Genomic DNA, 25,173 nt, shown 5'->3' on the forward strand with positions numbered 1-25,173 from the left:
TCATCCTCATTGCCTTGGCCTTGTATCAGGCTCACATACCTCCTACCTGAACTTTCAGAGTAACTTGCTCACTGTACCATCAATCTTTTTCTTCTCTGAAGTACCTTTTACTCAGCCACTAGGGCTGAGAATCTGAGTCCCAGATCTGTCCATGGCACTGTCCCCTTGTCTCCACTTTCCCAAAAAGTGTACTGTATAAAGCCTACGATTTCTGCCTACTTCTGACCCTTAGTGCATCCTGATATACATCAGGAATGTGCCTACCAATAGTGTTAAGCTACACAACTCAGATGTTTTAGGCAATTACCTACCTAAGATAGTCTTCATGATTTCCATCCTTTTCGTAAGTCATATTGCATCTCTGCCATACTCCACGATCCTGCCTTGACACTTTGGATCTAATCTCTGCCACTGGCAATTGCTGCTTGATTTTCCCATTATTTTATCTTAGATTTTCCTAATGGACACTTTTGAATTGCCTTTCTCACTGAGCCATGCACTGCCTGCAGTCCAACCTCCACAGAACCCTGCTTCAGCATTGGGCCGTTAGCTCACAAACTGGCCCTTGAACCCGTGGCTTAACATTTCATCAGCATGTTCTAGTACAAACATCTTGATGTGCTTGGGAGACAGGTGTTTCCAGTTAAGCACATCAAATACATGGTCGGGGTGCCCACAGTGATATGAGGAGCTTCCATCTGCAGCTTTTGCACCTCAGTATGGACATTGGTTCCCCAGTACAAGCATGTCATGAGGCACCCATGTAATCTCCTAGTGTCGTGACCACGTTGTGTATCTACTGAGCCAGCTAGTGGGTGCCAGCACAAAGGCCTGGGTGGCCTTTAGATCTAATTCAACCTGCTGCAGAATTGATAGGACAAAACTGGCCATTTTTCTCACTTCCAGATTGGGCTTGAGCAATCATATCATAATCCCATAATCATATCATAAGAATGGCTCATTCCTGAATGGCAGAGGGCTTCTCAAAACTATAGGTGCCGGTGCCACAGAGAAGGAACACTGAGTTATCAGAGTTGTCAACAATCTCATTCCAGTTATTCTCAGTGACACCATCAGGTTCCATCTTATCAGGGCCATTGTCTATGGATCGGGAGTCCTGACTCACAGCCGGGACCATATCATTTTCATATCTAAGAAAACTGCTGCTTAATCCAAGATCACTAAGAATCACTCAAATGTCTTCTTCTGAGAGCTTTTATTTTTAGTTCTCATACTTAGAAATGAAGTCTTCTAGCAGCTATTTCTGATAAGACGTATAAGCAAAAGTATGCATTTTAAAAAAGAACTATTAGAGAATTTCAATCGATATAGACAGTAGATTACAAATACACTATTCACAGTATCCAAGGTATACAAAGAATTTGTCCAATCTTAAACAAAAATTAATTAATTAATCAAAAAAAAATCCAGTTTAAAAATGGGCAGAAGAGGTCCTCCCCAGCGGCATAGTGGGTTGAGCACAGCGCTGTCAAGCTGTCCAGGGCTCTGCAGTGCGGGATCGATTCCTGGCCAGGGAGATATCCACATGGAGCGGCAGACCTCTCCTGTCTCTCCCGCTGCTCCCCTAAGCAGTGTTTTCACTTGTCTGCCTGTTCTGCTCCCCTCTCTGTCTGTGGTAAATTCTCTTACCCTCCTGCACCTCTGGCCTGTACCCCAGTTCTTGTATAAATAAATTTTAAAAAATGGGCAGAATATCTAAATAGTTGCATTTTGAAAGAGGTTATATAGATGACCAACAGGAAAAAATGTTCCTCATATTTTTAATAAAGGATATACAAATCAAAACCACAGTGTGATATCATCTCATACCTGTGAGAATGTTTTATGTCTAAAATATTCCTAACAACAAATTTTGGCAAGGATATGAAGAGAAAAGACCCGTATGTCTTGTTATGGGAATGTAAACTGGTCTAGCCATTCTGGAAAGCTCGAGATGGAAATAATATAAGATCCAGGGATCCCAGTTCTGGGTATTAGAAGACTACAAAACCATCAATTCAAAAATTTATGTGCTCTATAGTGTTTATTGTGTCATTATTTACAATAGCTGAGATAAGGAAGCAACCTAAGAGCCTGTAGATGGTTGGATAAAGATGTGTTATGGAGTGCTATTCAGCTATAGGGGAAGATAAAATTTTGCCATTTGCAGCAAAATAGAAGGAACTTGAAGAGATTATATGAAGTAGAAGTTAGCCAGAAAGATAAAGACAAATATCGAGTGACTCACATAATATGAGGCAACCAAGTAGATGTATTGACAAAGCAAAATAAAAGTAAACTAGTGGACACTGGTAAACAGAGATTAGGTAAAGAGAGTGGAGGTTGGGGGAAGGGAGTGTGAGGGATAGTAGTAGGTGTTTTGGTTTTGCTTTTTTTGTTTGTTATCTTCAAAAATCTAGAAACAAACAAGTACCATCCATAGTAAGGCAAGAGGAAACAAGGGGCTGGAGAGACTTGGAGCAAGTCCGGCCTCCCCTGGTGGTGCAGGTGGTTAAGCGCTGTGCTGCGAAGCTGTCCACAGCCTCTGCAGCACCCAGTTCGATCCTGGCCAGCCGGTGAGGGTCCCACATGGCGCAGCAGACCTTTCCTGTCTCGCCCACTGCTCCCCTCAGCAGTGTATTTCATCAGTCTGCCTGTCCTGCTCCCTGCTCTGTCTCTGGTGAATCCTCTCACCCTTCCACGCATCTGGCCTGTACCCCGGTTCTTGTATAAATAAATAAATAAATCTTAAAAATAAATATATATATATATATTTGTCTCTGATTTTTATCCCTTCCCAACAATTCCTAAACTGGAGCCTCTGCCTGTCCTTAGAAATGGACCTGGCCTTTCCAAGTGGTGGCCACTAGTTGTCCTGAATTTGCAAGTCAGCTCATTTCAGATGAACCCAGTGAACATATCCATGCTTTTAATACATCATTATGAATCAAGGTCTAGACGATTCCATTAGCTTCAGAATTTCTCAGGAGAATGAACCAAGTTCACTATCTAAACACTTTTCACTTTCCTCTGGATATTTCCTACCATGTCATTTTCTTTTAGCAGTTTGGTTTTGTGATATCTATTGGTGGGTTGTTTGTATTGATGAACTATGAAAAATCTATTAAGTGCTTTTTTTTTTTAAAGATTTATTTATTTATGCATACAAGAGCTGGGGTACAGGCCAGAGGTGTGAGGGGTGAGAGGATTCACTGGAGACAGAGTAGGGAACAGAACAGGCAGATTGACCAAAGTACACTGCTGAGGGGAACAGCGGGCGAGACAGGAGAGGTCTGCCACGCCATGTGGGTTGCTTCCTGGCTGGCCGGGGATCAAACCCATGCTGCAGAGGCTGCGGTAAGCTTCATAGTGCGGTGCTTAACCCCTTGCGCCACCAGGGAGGCCCTGTTAAGTGCTTTTTGAAAGAGTCACTCATTTCTTCGTTATACCTAATGCTAAGACTAAATCAGAGTGGCAATTTTTTTATTTTGATTTTGAGAAGCACTAGATAAGAAACAAACAAACCTATGCTATCCAGTAAACCTGGACTTCATGGTTAATGTGGTTAGGGCTTATTGTGGTTCTTGGATCTCTGTTTTTTGCTTTCATCAAATTTGGGGAAATTGTAGCCATTATTTCCTCACATACCCCACTCCCATTTGGAAACTTAAATTATATATGTATTAGGTCACTTTATAATGTCCCACAGCAGAATGACTTTCTGTCGTTTATTAAAGTAATCCTTCCCCCCCCCCGCCATTTAATTTTTGGATAATTTCTATCCAGATGTTTAAAAATCACTAATCTTTTCATTTGCTTTATTCAATTTACTGTTAATCTTGTGCAGTGTATTTTTATTTCAGATATTGTACTTTCTACCCCTAGATTTATACATGGCTCTTTTTGCATTTTCTTTGTCTCCACATGCTTAAACTTTTTTCCATCTTCTTGAATGTATGGAATACAGATAAGACAACTCGATTAATGATTTCTCTGTTAATTCTATCGTATTTGTCATTTCTGACTGCTTTTTCTCATTTGGGTTATATTTTCTTACTTTTAAAAATCATAATTTTTTCTATTAGCTACAAGTCATGTGTCATAGGTACTAGCTAAATATCTTTGCATTCCTTTAATTATTCTTGAGCTTTCTTCTGAGATGTTGCTTAGTGACTTGAAACAATATAAATCTTTCAAGAGGCTTGCTTTTAAGTTTTATTAAAAAGAACCAGCCCAGTGCTTAGTGTAGAACTAATTTTCCCACTCAACCAAGGCAATAGTCTTCTGAATACTCTACTGGTAGGTATCCTGGCAGTTACAGGACTTCTCACCCTGACTGGAGGGAACACAGATTCTTTCTGCTTAGACTGAGGCCTAGAGATTGTTTCCTCTGGTCCTTTCTGGTGGTTCTTTCCCATCGTCCATGTGCTGATCATTACTCAACTGAAAACCTTATGATCCCCTACACAGATATCTATAATTCTCCTTTAGGTCCTCTGCCAGGGAAATCTATCTGCCTTGGCCTCCTCAGACTCCCAGTTCTGTCTCCTAAACTTAGGTAGATGGCTGAGTTCCAAGTGGGTTCCCCTCTCTGCTTTGGGACCTGGAAACTCTAGTCAGTAAACTGAAAAATCATAGGACTCATTTGTTTTTCAGCATAGGGAATACAGTCTTATTTTGATGAAGATCCAATATCTGGAAGACTGTTGCTATTTCTGTTTTGCTTGTTTCCTTATTGTCTCTTCCTTTCTTGTAACCACTATAATCCAGATGCTTGTTTTTGTCTCTTGCTAAACATGTTAACAGGCTCTTAAACTATTTCTCCAAATCAGAAACTACTGTTTGCTGATCATTTATACTGTGCTAAGCAATTAAACTTTCCTCACTTAGTTAAGTAACCTTTTTCAGTTATTTTATTGAATCCCATTTTATAGACACAGAAGCTGAGTTCCAGAGAAACTAAAGAACTATCCCAGGGTCCCCAAATTACTAAGAAATGGAGCTGGGATTTCAAACCTGGGCAAGTCTTGCCCCAAGTCAATGCTATTAGTCTCTGATATCGCTACTTACTGCTCTCGGATTTGACTTCCTCATACATAATGCTTCTGTTCACATTTCCTCCTTTCTAAGAATTTTTCAAAGGGTCCACATTACTTCCCAAATAAATTAAAGCTATGGAATTGAAATCAAGATCTTCCACAATATTGCGTCAGCTTACTTTTGTAGCATTATCTTATATGTCTGAATCCTGTGCTCCTTTTAATTTGAACTCATTGCATTATCTGAACCTAGATACTTCTCACTTCAACATTTTGAGTCACATATTTCTCAAGCCTTCACTGGTGTCTCTACCTATCAAAAACCTTAACACCCTTTAAAGGTCAGCTCCAAAACCTGCTCCTCCATTGAACTTATTTGGATAAATCTTACCATGTGTGATATTTCTACCACTCACTTTCTTCTTTGAACCTTTCTAGAATTCTCTGCTTCTTATGGATGTTATCACATAATTCCCTGTATTTTCTGTTTGTATACGTGTACATTATACTGAAATCTCTTTGTATGTAGGGGACAGATTGTGTTTATTTTCTTGTCTTACTCATTAATTCATGCAGAACCCAGTATATGGGGCCTTGTACAGATCACTGCACGTAATGACTAATGTTCAACACATAATTTGTTAAGTGACTGTCTGAATAAATAATTTTTGTTCATTCATTCATTCACCTTGTGAAGTAACATCTTGCTGGCAGGTTCAGCTCACATACAAAATATCTCATAGTGTTTTTTGTATGGACCATTTCCCTCACCCAGAACATTTCTTAACCTTTTTTTATATTAAAGGGTGAAATGAAAGGTTAAGAGTTAGAAGTGCATTTGATCTTTTCCTGACCCTTTTGTGACTTTTGTGTGACTTCAAGCATGTCACTTGAACCTCTCAGTGACCTCAGCTGTGAAACGGGCTGTTTGGTGCCACAGAGGGATTGTGAAGAGCAGCAAATCACAGTCCTTGTCTAAATATAATCACCTGCAGGGCTCTGAGGCCTGCATAGAACCATGAGGGAAATTTAATTTCCCAATTCAAGTGGTCAGTTGGACCTATACTTTGAATGTCTGTGGGAGCAGTTAGAGGAGAGCCCTTAAAAATCTGCTTTTTCTCTTCCTACTCAAAATATTCCTGATTTTTAAGCTTCTAAGTGTTCTTGTTTTTTAAATTTAAAAAAAAAATGCATATTGTAGTATTTCTCTTCTCAGATTTCAGAGGTGGGAAACTATCACTTAGCCTATTTTTAAAAGCAAGTTGAATTTTGAATTAAGGCACCTTAAGTTTTCATTTTATACAACTTATTTAGAAAAATTTCTGCCACAGAGAGTATTTTGAAAAATGATGATAAACACATTTTAAAGATCACTATGTAATAATGATTATATGTAACTCATGAAATGTATTTCTAACCAATCTTTTGGGGGGGTGAATGTGTATAGGTAAGCAAAGCAGTGCAAACAAGTAGAGCAGAAAACAGCTAAAAATACCATTAGCCATCTTGTAAATAGATTCTTTTTGTACCATTAATGTGTTCTATAAAATATTTCAAGGAGTAAAGCATGATAGAGTTCCCAATACTAATTTTTTTCTTCTTGGGAACATCCCATCTAACAGGAAATTTCTTGTATATAGCATGTGCTGATTATCATTCTTTGACTGCTTGGGTTTCTGCTGTTTTTAAAGTAGCATTTAAATGGACCATTTGATTAATCATTTGTATACTGACTGTAATCCTCCCAAATTTCCTTTCTGAGTTGTACATACTGTAAAAGACAATTATGTCGCCACAGATTAAATAAGCGAATTAAAACAGAATAGCTGCTTAATTTGACCTGTGATTTTGCTCTCCTTCCCTTTAGTGGAGCGTGTGCCACTCCAGCAAATAAATGAAGTCATCCATGACAGCTTGTGATGAATTGCCGTATTTATACTGTATATTTTAATAGCCTCACACTAATTTAAATTGAGCACAGAGTAAATTATAATTCAGTCACTTGACTGCTTATATTTAACTTGACAACTCATCCTTATTTGTCCTGGAGGTGTAGTGGAGAGCAGTAGAAATGCACTCAGGTATTTTAGTCACTTACTTAACCCTTTCTCTATGAAATGCTTCATGTTCAGATTCTCTCCGGTTTGAAAAATTTAACTCTTTTTAAGGAGAAAATAATAATAAAAATAATTATGAAAACTCAGGAAGTCCACACTTTTCCTATACCTCAAAAAGAAAATTAGTATTTGTCATACTTTTTTCCAGTGCCTTCAGTAAGGAACTAGACTTCTTTGTTTTTAACTGTTTTAAAGCTCACTCACAGGAATGCCCAGGGGAAAGAGAATTAACCTTCCACCTAGAGTGCAAAGTCTCCCAGAAAATAGAAGAACATTTCAGTAGAGTTACTTTAAGGTAGATTTTACTTTCTGTCTCAAGTTCCCAGAAATTGACTTTATTCACTTTTCTCCATTATGAACTCTCCACTGTCCTGGGCTACAGCAAATACCAAGGATAATCAAACCCTATTAGAGTACAGTGAATTGGCTCCACAAATACAGTATTATTTGCTACATGTAAGTCAGCGTGGCACCTTTATTTATTTTGGTGTTTGTCTTGGTTTTAAATTCAGTTGTAGAAATCAAGCCAGCCTTTTCCTTCTGTCATGAGTGGCTTTTTAATTGGAGGACTGTTGTAAGGAGCACTTCCATTAAATCTCACATTACTTAATGCACACTACTTTGAGTAAGGCCCTGAGCTGAGGGCTGAGTGTGGGGGGAGGGGCAAGAGAAAGATGCACAGGACTCAGTTCTCACCCTAACAATCTGGGTCACAACCTGTTATGTACTCTCTAGGTTTCTGTTTTTAGGAGATGAGGCATGACTTCTAAAGGTAGAATGTGACAAGGAGAAAGATTAAGGGGTAGAGCTAGAGGTAAATCCTGATGGAGGGCTTTGGGCTGGCTTTGTGGAAGTAGTAGTTTCTAAGAAATACAAAGGTATATTTCTTAATCTCCAGGTGCTCTGATTCCATTATCCTGGTGTAAGGTATGTGCATTAGGATCTGTTTAAAGTGCCCTTATAAAAACTGGACAGCCAACTGCAAAAGACTGAAACTAGACCACTATCTCACACCATACACACCAAAAAATTAACTTAAAATATATCAAAGACTTGGATTAAGGCCTGAAATCATAAAATACATAGAAGAAAACATAGGCAGAATACCCCAGAACACTGACTTTAGGACTGTCTTTGGGGATTCAACTCCAATGGCAAGGGAAATAAAAAAAATAATAAATAAATAAATGAGACTATATCAAACTAAAAAGTTTCTGTGCAGTGAAAGAAATGATCATTGGGCCTCCCTGATGGTGCAGGCAGTTAGTATTTCTTGGAAACTCTCTAAGTGAGTTCTAACCCACAGTAAGGTTGAGTACCACATATTTAAGTTTTCAAAAATGCCATTTATTCAGCATTTGGTCTAACTACTAAGATATGCAGCTCCAGGCCCCCAATCTAGGCTGTCAGCAGCCTCTGCAGCACCGGTTCCATCCCGGCTGGCGAGGGTCCCACATGGCACAGAAGACCTCTCCTGTCTCCTCTGCTGCTCCCCTCAGCAGTGTATTTCTCCAGTCTGCCTGTTCTGTTCCCCGCTCTGTCTCTGGTGAATCCTCTTACCCTCCCATGCATCTAGCCTGTACCCCAGTTCTTGTATAAATAAATAAATAAATAAATAAATAAATAAATAAATAAATCTTAAAAAAAAAAAAGAAACTATCATTAAAATGAAGTGATGCCCTACTGAATGTAAGAAGATATTTACACATACCAGACAAGGGACCAAAAGCTAAGATCTACAAAGAATTCATACAACTTAATAACAAAATACATAACCCAATTTAAAAATGGACAGAAGAGCTAAATAGACACTTTCCAAAGTAGACATATAGATGGCCACCAGGCACATGAAAAAATGCTCATCATTACCTGTCATCAGGGAAATGCAAATCAAAACCACAGTGAGATACCACTGCACACCCCTGAGAATAGAACATATCAAAAAGACAAGAAACAACAAATGTTATTGAGGATGTGGAGAAAACAGAACCCTCTTACACTGTTGGTGGGAATGTAGACTGGTCCACCTCTTATGGACAACAGAATGAAGGCTTCTCAAAATATTAAAAATAGATCTACTATAGGAGCCAGCAATTCCACTCCTAGATTTCAACCAGAAAAATGCAAAAATATTAATTTGAAGGGATATATACACTCCTATGTTCATTGTAATACTATTTATAATGACCAAGTTATAGAAACAACCAAGATGCCCAATAGCAAAGTAATAGATTAAGAAGATAGGGCCTCCCCGGTGGCACAGCGGTTGAGTGCTGGGCTGCGAGGCTGCCCGCAGCCTCTGCAGCGCTGGTTAGATCCCCGGCCGCCGGTGAGGGTACCACATGGCACCCAGACCTCTCCTGCCATGCCCACTGCTCCCCTCAGCAGTGTATAAAAAAAAAAAAGATTAAGATATATATATATATATAAATACATTTATATAATGATCATTCGAATATGAGGCTAGTGTTGTGGATCACTGCTTTAGGGTAAACAATAACTTCATTGCTTTTAGCAATGAAGTGACTTTAAAAGAGTGTGACTTTTAAAGAGTTTTTTAGGATCAAAGATTCTCTTCTTGACATAGTCATGTGGATAGTTCTAATATTTCATGGTATAGAACTGTAGCAATTTGATGAATTAATTTTGTTGCTAAGTTTTATACAGGAACAAAATACAGACGAATATTTGTGACAAATTACAAATTGGAAGAAGTCTTTAAATTTTTCTTGGCAGTTTTATCAATATATTACACTTAAAATCTAGTAAGGACTTTCATAAATAACGCCAAAGAAACTCACTGTGCCTTCCCCCACCTGTACTTTACCTTCCTCCAAATGAATGTCAATGCTGTAAAATATGTGTTTTAGAATTACCTTTTTCTTTTCTTACTCTGTCCGCAGTTTCCATATCACAATTTGTTTTTTTTTTCCCTGCTGTGTATCACTATCTACATTCTGTAGTTGTAATACAAAATGTTGTTTTCTGTTGGTTGGTATATTCTACATTATCATGATAACCCTCAGTGTTAAGTGTTTTACAAGAAATGACTAGAATCCAAAACTGCTATAAATCTTCGAAATTGTTCCCCAGCTATTTTATTCTCATCACTGTCTTTTTAAAGTAAAAAAACAATTTTCTTTGAATTGGCTTCACTGAAGTGCTAAGTAAAATTTGAATGATTGGTGTTCCTTTTTCCAAAATAGGTGTTTGACATACACTAGACTATATTGTAGATAAATGTATAAATAAACTATTATACATTTACATGTTACAAATCTGACCCAGTAGTTGATGTTTTAAGGAAAACCACAAAGCGTGAGGACATATGGGGCGGGGCCCTGACACTGCTAGTCCTCCCAGTTCCTCCGAAATGTCCTTGGTTTCCTCCTCTAAAAGAAGGGGATTAAATGAAATAATTCCTGAGGGTCCTTCAGACTCTCCATTTTATAGCAATATTAGCAAAGAAACATTACCCAACTAGAAAAATGTTTTTTAAATGATATATTTAAACTCCTTTTTTCTCTCATAATTAAAAACGATATCTTAAATGTCATTTTTGCTTATCATTCTCTCCGCTTATCACCTCGTGTCTAAATATAAAACAATTCTTTTTTAGTGGTTTCGGGGTCACTCCTATCTTCCTCTTCAGGAAAAAAAGCAATGTGACCAAAATAGGGCATATAAATTGAGGGTGTTATAACTTAACTGACTTTTAAAGCCATTAATACTGACCTTTGAGACCTGGCTTTTTCCTTGGTTCCATCAATCACTTCTATACCACCTCCCCCAATACAAAGGGTTAGACAGATGGGGATACAGTTTGTATTACTGGGAATAATAGTGGCAAGGAGGAGAATGGGGAAATGAATAGAGGAACTACTGAATTTTTAAATTTTCGTATTTCGTAGTTAATATAGCTATACTTAATTTAAAGGTAAATAAATGTGCAAATACTGATTCTTTTCTGTATTTAGGTCATACTGCTAGATATTACACTGGAACTTCAGAAGCAAATTATGTCTGAATTGGAAATTCTTTATAAGGTAATTTTCTTGGTCATTTTTCCTTATAAAGCATGCCTATGTTATTGGCTTGCAAATTTTTAATTACTTTTCTCTTATTTTTGTTACAGTGTGATTCGTCATATATCATAGGGTTTTATGGTGCATTTTTTGTAGAAAACAGGATTTCAATATGTACAGAATTCATGGATGGTGAGTTTTCCCTTTTACAATACTTTAAAAATGATTTGAGGGGTACAGTGCTTTAAAATCTGGTTTTAGTATAGATGTAGAGTAGAATTAAAAATAATTAAAATATGCTAATAATTACCTCCTTTATATGCTAAAACATTTTAGTGTTAGGGGTTTCTGGTGTTAAATATTTATAGCTGAGCTATGATTTCAAGAATGTAATTTCATTTACTTTTATTGAAAATTTAAATAGAGCAGATTAAATGTTAGTCTAATTGGTGGTTTGATATTTGATTCTTCCATACAATCTGTCTTTACTTGCAAACCAGATGTTCTATTCTTTTAATGTTTCAATAGCCAAAGCAGATTTTCTTTTAAAGAAATCTATTAACCCAATGTCCTGTGTCTTTTAGAAAGAAATCAGTTCTTAATTGCAAGATAAGAAATTGTTTTTCAACACATCTGTTTAACCAAGATATGTTTAGTTTTCATTGGACCCTAGCCCTTTTCTTTCCTTCTTTATTTTTGATTCATTTTCATTTTGGTAATTCTTTCTCTTTTTTTTTTAAAGATTTATTTATTTATACATACAAGAATTGGGGTACAGGCCAGAGGTGTGGGGGGGTGAGAGGATTCACCAGCGACAGAGTGGGGAACAGAACAGGCAGATCGACTGAAATATACTGCTGAGGGGAGCAGTGGGAGAGTCAGGAGAGGTCTGCTGTGCCTGTGGGTAGCTCCCTGGCCAGGGATTGAACTCGTGCTGCAGTAACTGTGGCGAGCTTCATAGGTTGTGTCTTAACCCCTTGCACCACCAGAAAGGCCCGGTAATTCTTTCTTGATCTGATTATAATGGCAAAATACAGACTTCTCAGTGCCCTTCCATGATATGATGACATCATTGTTATTGTTTAGCCATTTTAATTCAAAGCAGTCTTTAAATTTTGTATATTTAGTTTTCAATGCCTAGCCTAATAAAATGCAACATTTTTTATATACGTAGCTCATTTTGGGGATACTCAATACTTTACTAAAGCAGTTAGTTCATGCCCTCTAAAGATTTTTAATGAACCAACATTATACCTTGATACCAGAGGCATATTAGTCATAGTAGATGTCAAGAATTAAAAGTCTTACAACCATATGGGTAGTATGACATTTACTATTCAAAGAGATTCTTTTCAAGTTTTCAGCATGTTGTAGCATGTATCAGTACTTCCTTTTTATGATTGCATAATAATCCTTTGTTGGATACACCGCATTTGTTTGATTTATTTGTTACTTGATGGGCATTTTGGGTGTTTTGACTTTTTGGCTATTTTGAATAATGCTGCTGTGTATATTTGTGTACAGGTTTTTGTGTGGACATGTTTTGAGTTCTCTTGAATATGTATCTAGGAGTGAAATTTCTAGGTCAGATGGTAACTCATTTTTAACTTTTTGAGTAGCTGCCAAACTATTGCATTACATTTTACATAGTTTGCATTCCCAGCTGCAATGTATAAGGATTCCAATTTCTCTGCATCTTTGCCAGTGCTTGCCATTGTGGGTATTTTTTTAATTATTATAGCATAGGAGGTGTGAATTGTATCTCATGTTTGTTTTGATTTAGATGTCCTAATCACTAATGATATGGACCATCATTTTATGTGCATGTGGGCCATTTGTGTATCTTCAGAAATATGTATTCAAATGCCTTGTCTAATTTTTTAAATAGGTCACTTGCATAATTTTTCAATTAAGTTTTATAATTTTTGGCATTCAAGTTTTGTAATTCTTAAAAATATTTTCATTTTTAATGCTATTGCCAATTGAACTCTTCATTTTTGGATTGTTCATTGGGAGTGTATAAAAATGTAAATAATTTTTGTATCTTAGTCTTATATCCTGCTACCTGGCTTAACTCATTTTTTAACTCTACTAGATTTTTGTAGGTTCCTTAGGGTTTTCTGGATAGAAGATTGTGTCATCTGCAAATAGGAGTAGATTCACTTCTTTTCCAGCTCCTATATCTTCTTTTTCTTGATAAAATACCTTGGCTAGAATCTTTGGTACCATGTTGAGTAGAAGTGGTAAGGGCAGTCTTTCTTCTCTTGTTCCTGATCTTAGAAGGAAAGCAGTCAGTCTTTCACCATTGTCACCTTTTACTTACATTTTAATACTTTAAATCTCTATGTTAAAATGTTTATTCTGTAGCCTATATTTCGCTCTCTTAATCGAGACTCCTCATTTTCTAGACATAAGCTGCCTAAAGCCCTTTCTCCTATTGCTGCCTGGCAGGTTCTCTTTATGCTAATTTGTTCCTAAACACTAAAATTTCCCACTACTGACGTTTCATTCTTCCATTCCCATCTTCTCTGTTATTTCCATCAATTATTCTAAAATTTATTACTCTCTCCAGATCTTACCTACATCTTTCTCCTTCAGAAATGTTATAGACTCAGGTATGAGGTCTCCTAATTCCTTGCTCCTCCACCTCTCACATGAAAGGTTGTTTAAGGTCAGTCCCTCCACTTGTGGAGTTTTCAAACACTACTCTTTTGCACTTTCATTTTCTCTCTAATACAGCAAAATGTACCAAAAATTTATATGGATTAAAAACTATCTAACACCTTATATCTTTTCTTCTATCCCCTTCCATCACAGTTAAACTTCTTGACAGCTTTCTCCCACTACTAATGTACATTCCCATTTTTCTATTTTGATCATGTGTTAGGCATTGATTTCCCAGTATTTACTGAGCACTATTTTCAGACACTGTTCTAAACCTGAGGATACAGCAGTGAACAAGACTTAATCCCTGTCTTCAGGTTCTAGAAGGACAGACAAGAAACACACAATACACCTTCAGAATGGATAAATCTAGTTAGACCTAGAGCAGGGAGATAATAACTCATAGGAGGAGAGGTGCTAGATAGGCTAGTCAGTAATGACTTTTTAGTGGAAATGGTATCTCAGAAGAGACTTTTATGCCAGTGAACCAGCTCAGGGAAGATAATGGGGAAAATCTTTGCAGGAGGGATGGTACCATGTATGAATGCTTGAAGAGAGGATCAAGTTTGGTATAATCAAGAAGGTGTAACCATAGGAGGTCAGGATGACTGGAGAGTGATGAGAGGACCTGGGCTGGATGGGGGGCCAGGGAAGTAGGCAGAAGTTAGGTTGTATAGGCCTTGGAGGGCATGGTAAATTTCAGTCTGAACTTATTTGGAAGCCATTATAATGTTTTTAAATAGGGGAGTGATGTGATATGCCTTCTCATTAAGTCAAAACTAATTCCACTCAGAAATACCCAAATAGAACATCTCAGAATATATGCATAATACTGAGGTTACCCTCATGGGAATAAATAGAGGCTAAGAGAACTTCTGAAATACTTGTTTATCGCTCCAGATTTCAATTTTATTAGTATTAATAATAATCCTGGTCATTTTAAGGAAAGCATTGGGATATGACAGTACTGTTGCTTCTTGTTTATTTACTCTATTTTGTGTTTATCATACAGGCAAAACACTATTTTATATTTTAGATTCTATATTAGGATAACACAGTTATCCACAGTTAGTTATATGTAGATGATATTTCTAATTCATCAACAAAAACTTGTAGTTGTTTGGCAGTTGAGATGGGTTTTTGCTAAATATTAACAACTCTTCTTTCCAGTTCCCATGGTGGATAGTACCATGAAGTGACTGGCTAGGGATGACGTGTGGCCATGGAACACAAGGAAGTGACAGGGCACAGAAAATAAACCTTGCAATTATGAGCCAGAAATTCAAAACAGCCATGCTTCCTATAAATGAGTTTTTAAATGTCTTAAATACCAGTGTCTCAGCTAAGGTTAAGCTGAGTATATATCCTAGTGATATTACATTGCAGTGAGACATTTTATACTGTAAAGCGCTCACATATGATTGTCAAGCTATGTGATGTTATGAGGAAGCCTTTCAGATCTTTGCAGTTCTGGCAAGTCAAAGACTCAGATCTTTTCTGAGCTCTGCCATCATCTGTCCTTGGCTAGAACACTTTCCTCTGTGGGTCTCATTTTCTTCATCTGTCAGATAAAGTCATTAGGCTGTTCTTTAATGTCCCAGCACTAATATTTGATGAGTCTACGAATGACCTTTTGGAGACAGACCTATATCATAGAAGTGATAGTAATAACTGAATAAAAATTAAACTGAAGGGCCTCCCCTGGTGGCGCAGTGGTTGAGCGCTGGGCTGCGAAGCTGGCCGCAGCCTCTGCAGCGCCGGTTTGATCCCTCGTCGCCTGGTGAGGGTCCCACATGGCACCCAGACCTCTCCTGCCACGCCCGCTGCTCCCCTCAGCAGTGTATTTCATCAGTCTGCCTGTTCTGTTCCCTGCTCTGGCTCTGGTGAATTCTCTCACCCTCCCGTGCTTCTGACTGTGTCCAGTGCTAGTATAAATAAATAAATAAATCTTTAAAAAAAAAAATTAAACCGAAACCCGCTGCCATTTTTGGCCTGATAAGAATTACTTAATTGTACAAAGAGAAATCATCAAAAATGATCATGCTTAATAGGAATTCTTGACAAGTGAATCTGCCATATCTTATTTTCCCCTTAACAGTTACACCCAATGAATATGTCAAGAGCAGGACAAATCTGTAATGACACAAAGCCAACTATGTAAAGATATTCCACCCGTATGGATCACTGAAGAGGATGGGATGATATAACAGGATTAAATGGAGATTAAAAAAACAGTGAACCACCTCAAAATGGGGTTCACTTTTGTTCAATAATGGTGGTATCATTATCTTTAGGGTTTTTTTTTTTTCAGTTTAAATTTTTAAAACCATTATTTAGCTAATGAAGCCCTGATTTATAGCCTATGTAAAAATAAATCTCTTCTTAGGACTTCTTAACATTGTATGTATGGACTTCTTACATGGTATGTATAAATGGGTTTGTGCGTCTTAGTTTTGAGCCACTCTTAAAGAATTGACCCAATAAAATGGCATTTGTCAGTATTCTAAATACCAACACATAAAGGTCGATCTTCTTGAAACTGTTCATCCTTGCAACTGCCAATTCATCTGAAAGATCAATGAGAACATAAAATTTTTTTCTAACATATTTTTACTTTTATTGCATCTGTAATAAAAATGCATTTTAGTGAGGAAGGCTTAGCTCATTGCAGAAGTGTCTGTTTTTCATTATCTTCCTACTAACACCCAGAGCCAAAGTATAAGGAATAGTCAGAGTATGATTTTCTAGCTTCTGTCAAAATCCAGAAACTATAAACAAAAGTCACCTGAAGAAGTGATCATTTTCCTGCTTTAAACAGGGTAGCTACAAAGCCAGTAGCTGTATACATATGGGAAAAGTGTGTGTGTGTGTATGGAAAAACAACTTTTTTGAACAGTTTTAGGTTTATAAAAAATTGAGTAGATACAACAGAGTAGAAAAATATTTTTTACCTAATGTTCAGCTCTGGGAAATCTTGATATATAAAAATATTCATATTTACAAAATAGATAGCTATATATCAAAGGAATAACATGCCCCATGTTAATATCTAATGAGACATAAATCGTTTGACAGTAAAGTGGGCGATATGAATTTTTAGCCTCTTATAGAAACAAGAATAATTTCTCAAATATTCTGGATAATTCCTCTATAGAACTAAATGACTTCTATCAACTTGACTCAAAGAACAGTTATTACATTTTGTTATAATAGTTTTCATATGGGGTCTCCCTGGTGGTGCAAAGGGTTAAGCACAGCACTATGAAGCTCTCCGCTGCCTCTGTAGCATGAGTTCGATCCCTAGCCAGTTCAATCCCTATCTGGCCAGGGAGCTACCCACATGGCGCAGCACACTTCTCCTGTCTCACCCGCTGCTCCCCTCAGCAGTGTATTTCAGTCAGTCTGCCTGTTCTGTTCCCTGCTCTCTCTCTGGTGAATCTTCTCACCCCCCACACCTCTGGCATGTACCCCAGTTCTTGTTTGCATGAATTAGTAAATCTTTAAAAAAGTAGTTCTCATATGATCATACATTAGTTAACAGTCAAATGGTAATTCTTTGCATACTTCCTGAGATTCTTATACCACATGTAAAGTTAGAAATTTAACAAGCCTGTCCCCATAAATTGTGGTCCTCTCAAGATAATCACCTAGGAAAGTTAGCCAGTTATTCAGTGATGTTATTGTTGCTGCAAATGGTTTATAATTCCTTCTTTTGAAACTGCTCTCACAGCAGCCATACATATTTGGTAAAACTCATGATTATTTTCATTTATTTACTCCATCATCTCACAGATATTTACTGAGCATCTACTATCTGCTAGTTATCCTAATTTCTAAATTGATGAAACTTAAACACAAACAACATGGCCTCTGCCTTTACTATCTTCCTAGTTTAGTGGTTTTAGTTTTGAGAAACTGCCAAAAACTGAGTTTGGTATTGGTGAAAGATGTGAGTACATACCATTCTAATGAAAAAAATGTTATGACATAAGGAGATTGATTTTTTCCTACCCTATACAGTGATTTTTTAAATTAGATCAAAGAGGATGTCTAAAAAGAAAAAAAAAACAAAACATTTTGAATTAAGATAATATCTTTGGAAAAGATTAATTGCTCTTTTTGGTACTTGCTTTGTAGGGTAATATTCATTTAGATAGAAGTTAACATTACTGTTTTAGTTCTTTAGTTTTTATGTATATTTTGGACATTATATTCATGGACTTTTATTCAGTTAATGCAAAAAATCTTAGAGTCCTGGTTTACATTTGAGAAAACTATTATATAAGATAAACACCTGAATATGATTGTCATATTGATCTTTATAGTTTTGTATATGTATTTAAGTTTATATTAAGTGCAGATTCTCAGCTTGCCTTGACTTGTTTTTCTTCAGTTTTTGCATGTATCTGATTATATACTTGGGAGTAAAATACCTAGTTATATTTCATTTGAAAGTACAAATAGATCATAAATAAAATTGGACTAAAATCTAATTTTACCCTAGACAGCCAGTTCATGATGCGTAAGAAGAAAGAAAAAAATTCATAATGAATACATAGAAAAGGCATCCAGGGCACTGTTCTAGTAGTTTCATTTGTAGTAATACAACATGTTTGTCTTTATAGGGGGCTCTTTGGATGTATACAGAAAAATTCCAGAGCATGTCCTTGGAAGAATTGCAGTAGCAGTGAGTATATCATTTTTGATCCTATGAAATTTGGATGATTAAATCTTTTTAGTCAAGTATTCTCAAATTTTTTTTTTCATTTTTCAATCCCTAGTAACTTCTATGTCTTTTTAACTTTCTTTTTCTTGTTTTTGTCCTTTCTTCCTTTCATAGACCAGCTGTTAGCAATGACATAGGCACATGACATCCTCAGATTTAAGTGTCCTCTGACTTGTTTTAGTTTCTTGTGTTTGCAGAGGCCTTGGTGCTCTTATGACCAGTAAAATTTCCAAGTTTTTTATAAAGGAAAACTGTTTTTGAACATTCTGTAGTTATTTACATGATTAGAAAATACTTTTCAAGTCTAAATTATTAAATTAAAACTGTAAGAAAATTCTACTTTATTCTGAGGTTTTTGAAGACTTTATGTTCTTGGTTTGAAATTTTTTACCATCTACATCTAGGAATTTATTCCCTTTGTGGTTAAAAGCCATTTTCCCATTTTCTATATTCAGAAATAAACTGATGAACTATACCAACTAAACTAACATTAGTTCCAGATTTCAAATTTGGAATAATAAAGGCTAAATAGTGACTAAGAGAAGTCATGGGGTGGTGTAATAGTAAACAATTGCTAAACTAAAGGCACTCTGATAAATTATGTGGTTTAATGTAGAACAAAGTGATTATACCATGTACCATTTAATTAAATGGCTGGTTTTCACATTCATTATACATCAAACTGACAACTCAAATCCTTTAATCCAACATGGACACTTATTTAGTCTTAGTTCATTGTAATTCACAGCTTTCCTTTTTTCTTTCTAATTATTAGTGTGAACTGCCCAGGGTGATGAGAACTTTCTTTCTGATGCTATTGCTGTTAAGTAGCTTCTAATCTACATGTTTAGGTAGATTAGCTTAGTATGAAATTTGAGTACTTAAATCACTATTTTAGCTGAAAATAAAAATGTTTCATTTCCTCTTTTAATCTCAGGAGGAAATGAATGCTTTGTGGCTTTTGGCAGTTCTTGGCTCTAAAGTTTAATAACACGTATAATAAAGGGCAAAAAAAGGAAAGGATACCAATTTCAAAAAGAAAAAAGTATACGAGTTATATAAACTCATTATCTGTTGAACTTGCTTAAATTGGAAGCTGCCTTCTTCAGTCAAGAAGCATGTTCTTCCTGGACATCATAAATCTCTCCTCCCTCTTGTGTAGGGCATCCATACAAGGCCACTGGTTTTTTTCAATTCTACTGGAGTGGGAAACCTGTGATGTGAATGGAGTCAGCAAAAAAAAATGAATAAATAAAAATAAATAAACCTGGCTTCAAATATAGAGCTTTCCTATTGAGTAATTGAAAATGTGATAAAAATTATTTTAGTGAGTGGCATTTAAAAATAAGTGCAGACCTAAAGTACTGCTTAAATTTGCCCTTGTGTTTTTTAAGAATTAGAGTCTTTTTCTAACTAAGAAATCACAGCAAAAGTAACTCTTAGGCTCTTTGAAAAATATGATGGTGTCCAGAGCAGAAGGGGGATAGTGGTGGGAGAAAAGGGTAAAGGGACCCAGTTTGATAGCGGGGACAGGACTACAACTTCAGTGGTGGGTTAGGTGCGGCTTGTGCACATATAGAGGTGTGGAGCTATACTCCCAAAATATTGTCAGTGGTAAGTCAATAAAATTTTATTATTTAAAAAAGAAGTTTTTTTTTCCTAAAATGTGTTCAATTTCTCCAACTTAAATGGCTCATCAAGTCATAGTAATTGAAAATTGCTTATGGCAAGAATAGAAAAAAATATTTTGATAATTTTGCTCTTCATCTGCCACTTTTTATCAGCTATGCTGGGGTCTAAGCTTATGTCATGCCTCCAAAGCATAATTTTTAAAATATAATTTGAATAATCTATAAACTTGAATAATCCTTTATTGCAATTAATGGAGAATTGTACCAGTCAAAATAAGATTAGCCAAGTAATGGGTTGTAGGTGATGCTTTATAAAATAAATGTTCTCACAGCCTGGTTGGGATCCCAGCATCCTTGGGATATCCCTCCTTTAGTATTCTGAAAACAACATCATTCCTTTAGTATTCTGAAGTTCCATCAGTGAGAACAAGAAAATGCTTGGGTGCGACTGCCAAGTCCGAAGCAACAGAATCAGAAGAGGAGGGAACAGGTGCATATTAAATACTTTCATGGGCCAGTCACTAATAGATGCTTTACATACAAATACATGTCACTTAATCTTTATAACAACTCTGTAACATGTAGATTATTGAATGTATTTTATAAATGTGCACGATGAGGTTTAGAAAAGTCAAATTAAGTTGCCTAGAGTTATCATATAACTAGTCAGAAGTAATTTGAACCCAGGGTTGTGTCACTCCAGAGGCCATGCTCTTTCACCTGCTTTTGTAAAAGGAAAAGAGGAAGGAATGAAGGGGAAAATGAGGTTAAAAAGAAAAGCACAAGTGTCAGTGAGAGGTTAATGGAATCATACATACAATAGCTTCAGATTCCTTTCATGTCTTAGAGTTACATCTGGGTATCTCTCCCTCCCCAAATTAACTTTATTTGCTAAGTTCTAATAATGTGGCATGATTCTGAGGTCTAAAGATCCCAGACTGGTTACAGGATGGACTCCTGTCAGCCTTTATGGTACATTCATTTTTTTCTCTTGTAGATTGTAAGGCAAGGGAATATTTTTCTCTGAAAAAGAAATCCATATAAACGGACTGATTTCAGCCTTTCAACTTGCTCAATGATTTTCATACATTTTCCATTTAAATCTGGTCTTTTATAAAGAGTAATGCCTTTCTGCCTCTCCCAGGCACCTAACATTTTATTTTTCCTGTCGTTTCTGAAGCAGTGACACTGTGTACCGTATTTTGAGTGCTAAATGTTGATTGAAGCTGTCCCTGAAAGGATGTGCACTTGACATGTCAAGGAGCGAGTGATTGACAGCAGATATAAGTACTTTTAGTGTCAAGGCTTTGTCAAGTCATTGTGAAGCCTGGTATACTGAATGTCAATAATACCCTCTAGATTTTCTTTGGACAGTTTTCTTGTTCCCTTGTACACTGACGCTTATGTGCTTGTAAAGGAAAATGGCATCTATTTTGACACAGTTTGAAATAATAATGTTCCTTTTGAATCTCTGACACAATTTATAATTTTAGCAAGTATCATGAAATTATTTGTTTCACTTTTTTTTCCCCCTGATAAAATGAATATGGTAGGTTGCCTTACTCTTGTGTGTTTTCTATTACTCATTTTCTGTGAGACCAATTTTTAGTTTAGAATTTAAACCAAATCTCTTTAATGGGAAGATTTTTATAATATGCAGCTATGCTTGTAAGTTAAGAAGTTGAGTCCTACCTCCAGATTCAGAACTTGGTTATTATATGCTCAAGAAGATGACCTTGCCCTGATATTCAAAAACATTTTATTTCCATTATTGATGTTATTTTTTGTGAGCATTTAAAGAAATAATTTTCTCTTATTTTTCCTTCTGTATAAAAGTTACTAATATTCTGTTTCTTACTATCTTACTGTTCAGAACAAGTGTTTTTTATTATAATGCTACTTATTCTAAACCCAGGAAGAAATAATTTTCTATAAAAAAAAAAAACCTTGTGGAATTGATCATACTGTGTTAGCAGATCTTTCAGGGATATATTCTATGAGGAAAAATTAAAATATGTTAACTACTGTCAGCATTAATTGATATAGATTTTATCTTCTAGATCTTTAGTATTTGGAAATTGGTTTTCTCTTTGCATTTCTGTTTTTAATATTAAGCTTAGTCATTTTTGATCAGCTGAAATCCTTGCACATTAAGCCCCTCACTTTTCATCATTTTCAGGATATGTAAATCATTCACTTCTCATAATGGTTCTTATAATCATGATTCACTTAAATTTTCTATAGTAGTGGGTACTTCTAAGTTCTTGTGGTTAATTTTGAACAATAGTAGTTCTTTTATTGTATCTGATACCTAATTATCAATAATCAGCCTTAAAATTGGTAAGTTCATATTCATGTGCATACAGGGTTAATGGGTATTGATAAAAACATGCATTTCCTTTTACAATAGTTTTGATATAAGCATTTTTAAAGTTGCTAATGGCAGTATTTGATTCAATTTCCCACATAGAAGGTAACACTTATTAACAATATACTTAGGATCTTGGAAACATCATTTTTCTGTATGTTATTTTGCCAGTTATTCTTATTCAAGCTTTTAGATTAAAAAATGTTAATCTAATTGAGACATTGGTATTTTCTCACTTTATTTTTTGAGTGGCCCTTTTAATGTCTATATGGCTCTACACATACACTAACAGTATATCATCTTGATATACTTAGTTGTTTCTTACAAATCATTTGATTATTCTTTCTTATCCCAATATCATTTAAAACATTTTTGGGAGATACTTTTTATTCTGAAGTTACTTTAAATTTATATAAAAGTTATGAAAATAATACAAAGAATTCTTATAGATGCTCCTCCCAGATTCACCAGTTGTTAACATTAATCTAGTTGGTTAAATATAAATCTACACACACACATATTTTTTCCTGAAGCATTTGAAAATAAATTACAGATATCACCACACTTTACTCTTAAATACTTCCTAAGAACAAGGATATTCTCTTTTATCATCATTATATACTGATCAAAATCAGAAGATTGATATTATCTAATCAACAGTCCTTATTTGAATTTTCCACTTGTCCAATAATATTCTTTATAGACCAACGTCTATATAGTTCCAACGTCCAGACTAGAACTAGACGATTTTAACTGATTTTTAACTGTCATTGTCTCTTCAGACTCTCAATTAGAATAATCTCAGTGTTTCTTTTTCTTTCATGGCCTTCATCATTTTTAAGAGATCCCTGATCCAATACTTTGATTGTATATTTTTATCTTGATCTGAATATTCTCTTTTGTTCATGTCTTTGAAAAAAATCCTCAAGACCAGGACCTTGAGTCTCCCTGACTACCAGAAGGAAAAGCAGTGTGTACTCTACCCACTGCCTTATTTCAATAGTTAACACTTTCAAAATGTCTCTCCGTGATTATAGATGTCATAATCTATCCATTTTTTTCCCACATACAGAAGTATAGAAAATAAAAGGTGACTTTTTCCCTTTTTTTCTGTCCTCTCCTCCCTCCCACAACACCACTAAGAACTTACTGTATACTTCCAGGCCATTTTACATGTACATAGACTTATTTCTTTCATCCATCATACCTTATCTTCAGAACACTGTCTGCTCTTTAAAGGAGGGAGCATGTAGCTTCTACAGTCGTCGTCCCCTCAGAGCCTGGCCCCAAAATCATAGCTTTTCAATAAATGCTATCAATTGACAGAAGTTTAAAGGAAGAATTTTGCTCAATACGAGTATATGTTTAAGTATGGATAGTTCCCTATAAAACCATCATTTTTTTCTTTCTCAAATTTAGGTTGTTAAAGGCCTTACCTATTTGTGGAGTTTAAAGATTTTACATAGAGGTATGTACTAGACTTTCAAGTTCTGACTTAATTTGGGGTGGGGCAGAGTGCTCTCCAAATACCTTGACTTTTAAGGTGAATAAGTGATATGATATTTAAGTAATAGTGATATATTTGGTAATAAAAAGATGACTGCTTTATAAATGTTAGTTTTCTTACTTTATCCTTCAACTGCTCTGATTTAGGTGATATACTTGGTACTTATTTTTGTGAATCATGCTTACCAAACATGTATAGTGGTAATTCATAGTATTTGCAAATGATAGGATCTTATTTTTCTTCCTTAAATCTAGTTAATGCAAGCCCTTCATTTTCTATGCAATTCCATCTGTTGTTTTTGTTAACGTATCAGATATCATTATATTCTATTCCTTAAGAAATCATTTCACATATCTTGAAAGTAGAACTTTAAATAAGGAACTGGAGAAAGCATCAGAAATTAGTTTCCTGGTCTATTAACAGAACACATGAGAGGATAATCATAAAACTGTTGAATGTTGTAAAAGGAACCTCCCTTGGCTTTTTTTAGTATTCCAAAATGTCTGAATTCATTTGGAGCAAATTAAGTGAGAAACAGCTATAACAAAAGCAACTTAGGCGTCTAATGTTACTAACTGTACTGTTTAATTTTCCACATCTGCTCATCCTGGCTTGATGCACATTTGGGGAATGCAGCAGTATGCACACTGGATGTGATTAAAGGCAAAAAAAATTTTTAAGGTATAACTATGAAAGTGAAAACAACTAAGTCTTTGGTTGTAATATCACATCTGTCATTGTTGTTTTTTTGTTGTTGTGGTAATTTTAATGTCCTTTTGATCCAAATTCTTTCTTAAATCCACCCTCTTTTGAAAGGGATATGTAGAGTTTGACAGGTAAAATATCAATTCAGTTCTTGACGGTATTATACCGATTAAATAAACCAAAATTATTTTCAAAGTCCATCTACTGTATTTCTAGAGGATAGTCATTGTAAAAATGTGGATGTAGGACAGTAAGCTGAATTGTTAGTATTACTTTTTCTCAAATAAATAACCATGTAAACACATTTGAGTGAGAAAAAATGTAGCATTTTTCACCACCAAAATTGAGAGAATGGTATTTAACATAATATAACTTATATGCTTCTGTGCTT

The 25,173-nt window shown here is 35.6% G+C and overlaps 1 protein-coding gene across 3 annotated transcripts in view; it reads left to right on the forward strand.

The window, feature by feature from the left end:
• Positions 1-25,173, forward strand: part of MAP2K5 (mitogen-activated protein kinase kinase 5) — a gene marked incomplete at both ends in the record, with an annotated part of 240,785 nt that overhangs the window by 78,300 nt on the left and 137,312 nt on the right. For all 3 annotated transcript variants that reach the window (XM_084240847.1, XM_084240848.1, XM_084240849.1), the window contains 4 exons: positions 11,134-11,202; positions 11,292-11,373; positions 18,471-18,532; positions 23,990-24,038. In XM_084240847.1, coding sequence (XP_084096973.1) covers positions 11,134-11,202; positions 11,292-11,373; positions 18,471-18,532; positions 23,990-24,038 — 262 coding nt within the window. The remainder of the gene's footprint in view (positions 1-11,133; positions 11,203-11,291; positions 11,374-18,470; positions 18,533-23,989; positions 24,039-25,173) is intronic.

Source organism: Talpa europaea, assembly GCF_964194135.1.
Source record: "Talpa europaea genome assembly, chromosome: 8".
Classification (NCBI taxonomy): domain Eukaryota; kingdom Metazoa; phylum Chordata; class Mammalia; order Eulipotyphla; family Talpidae; genus Talpa; species Talpa europaea.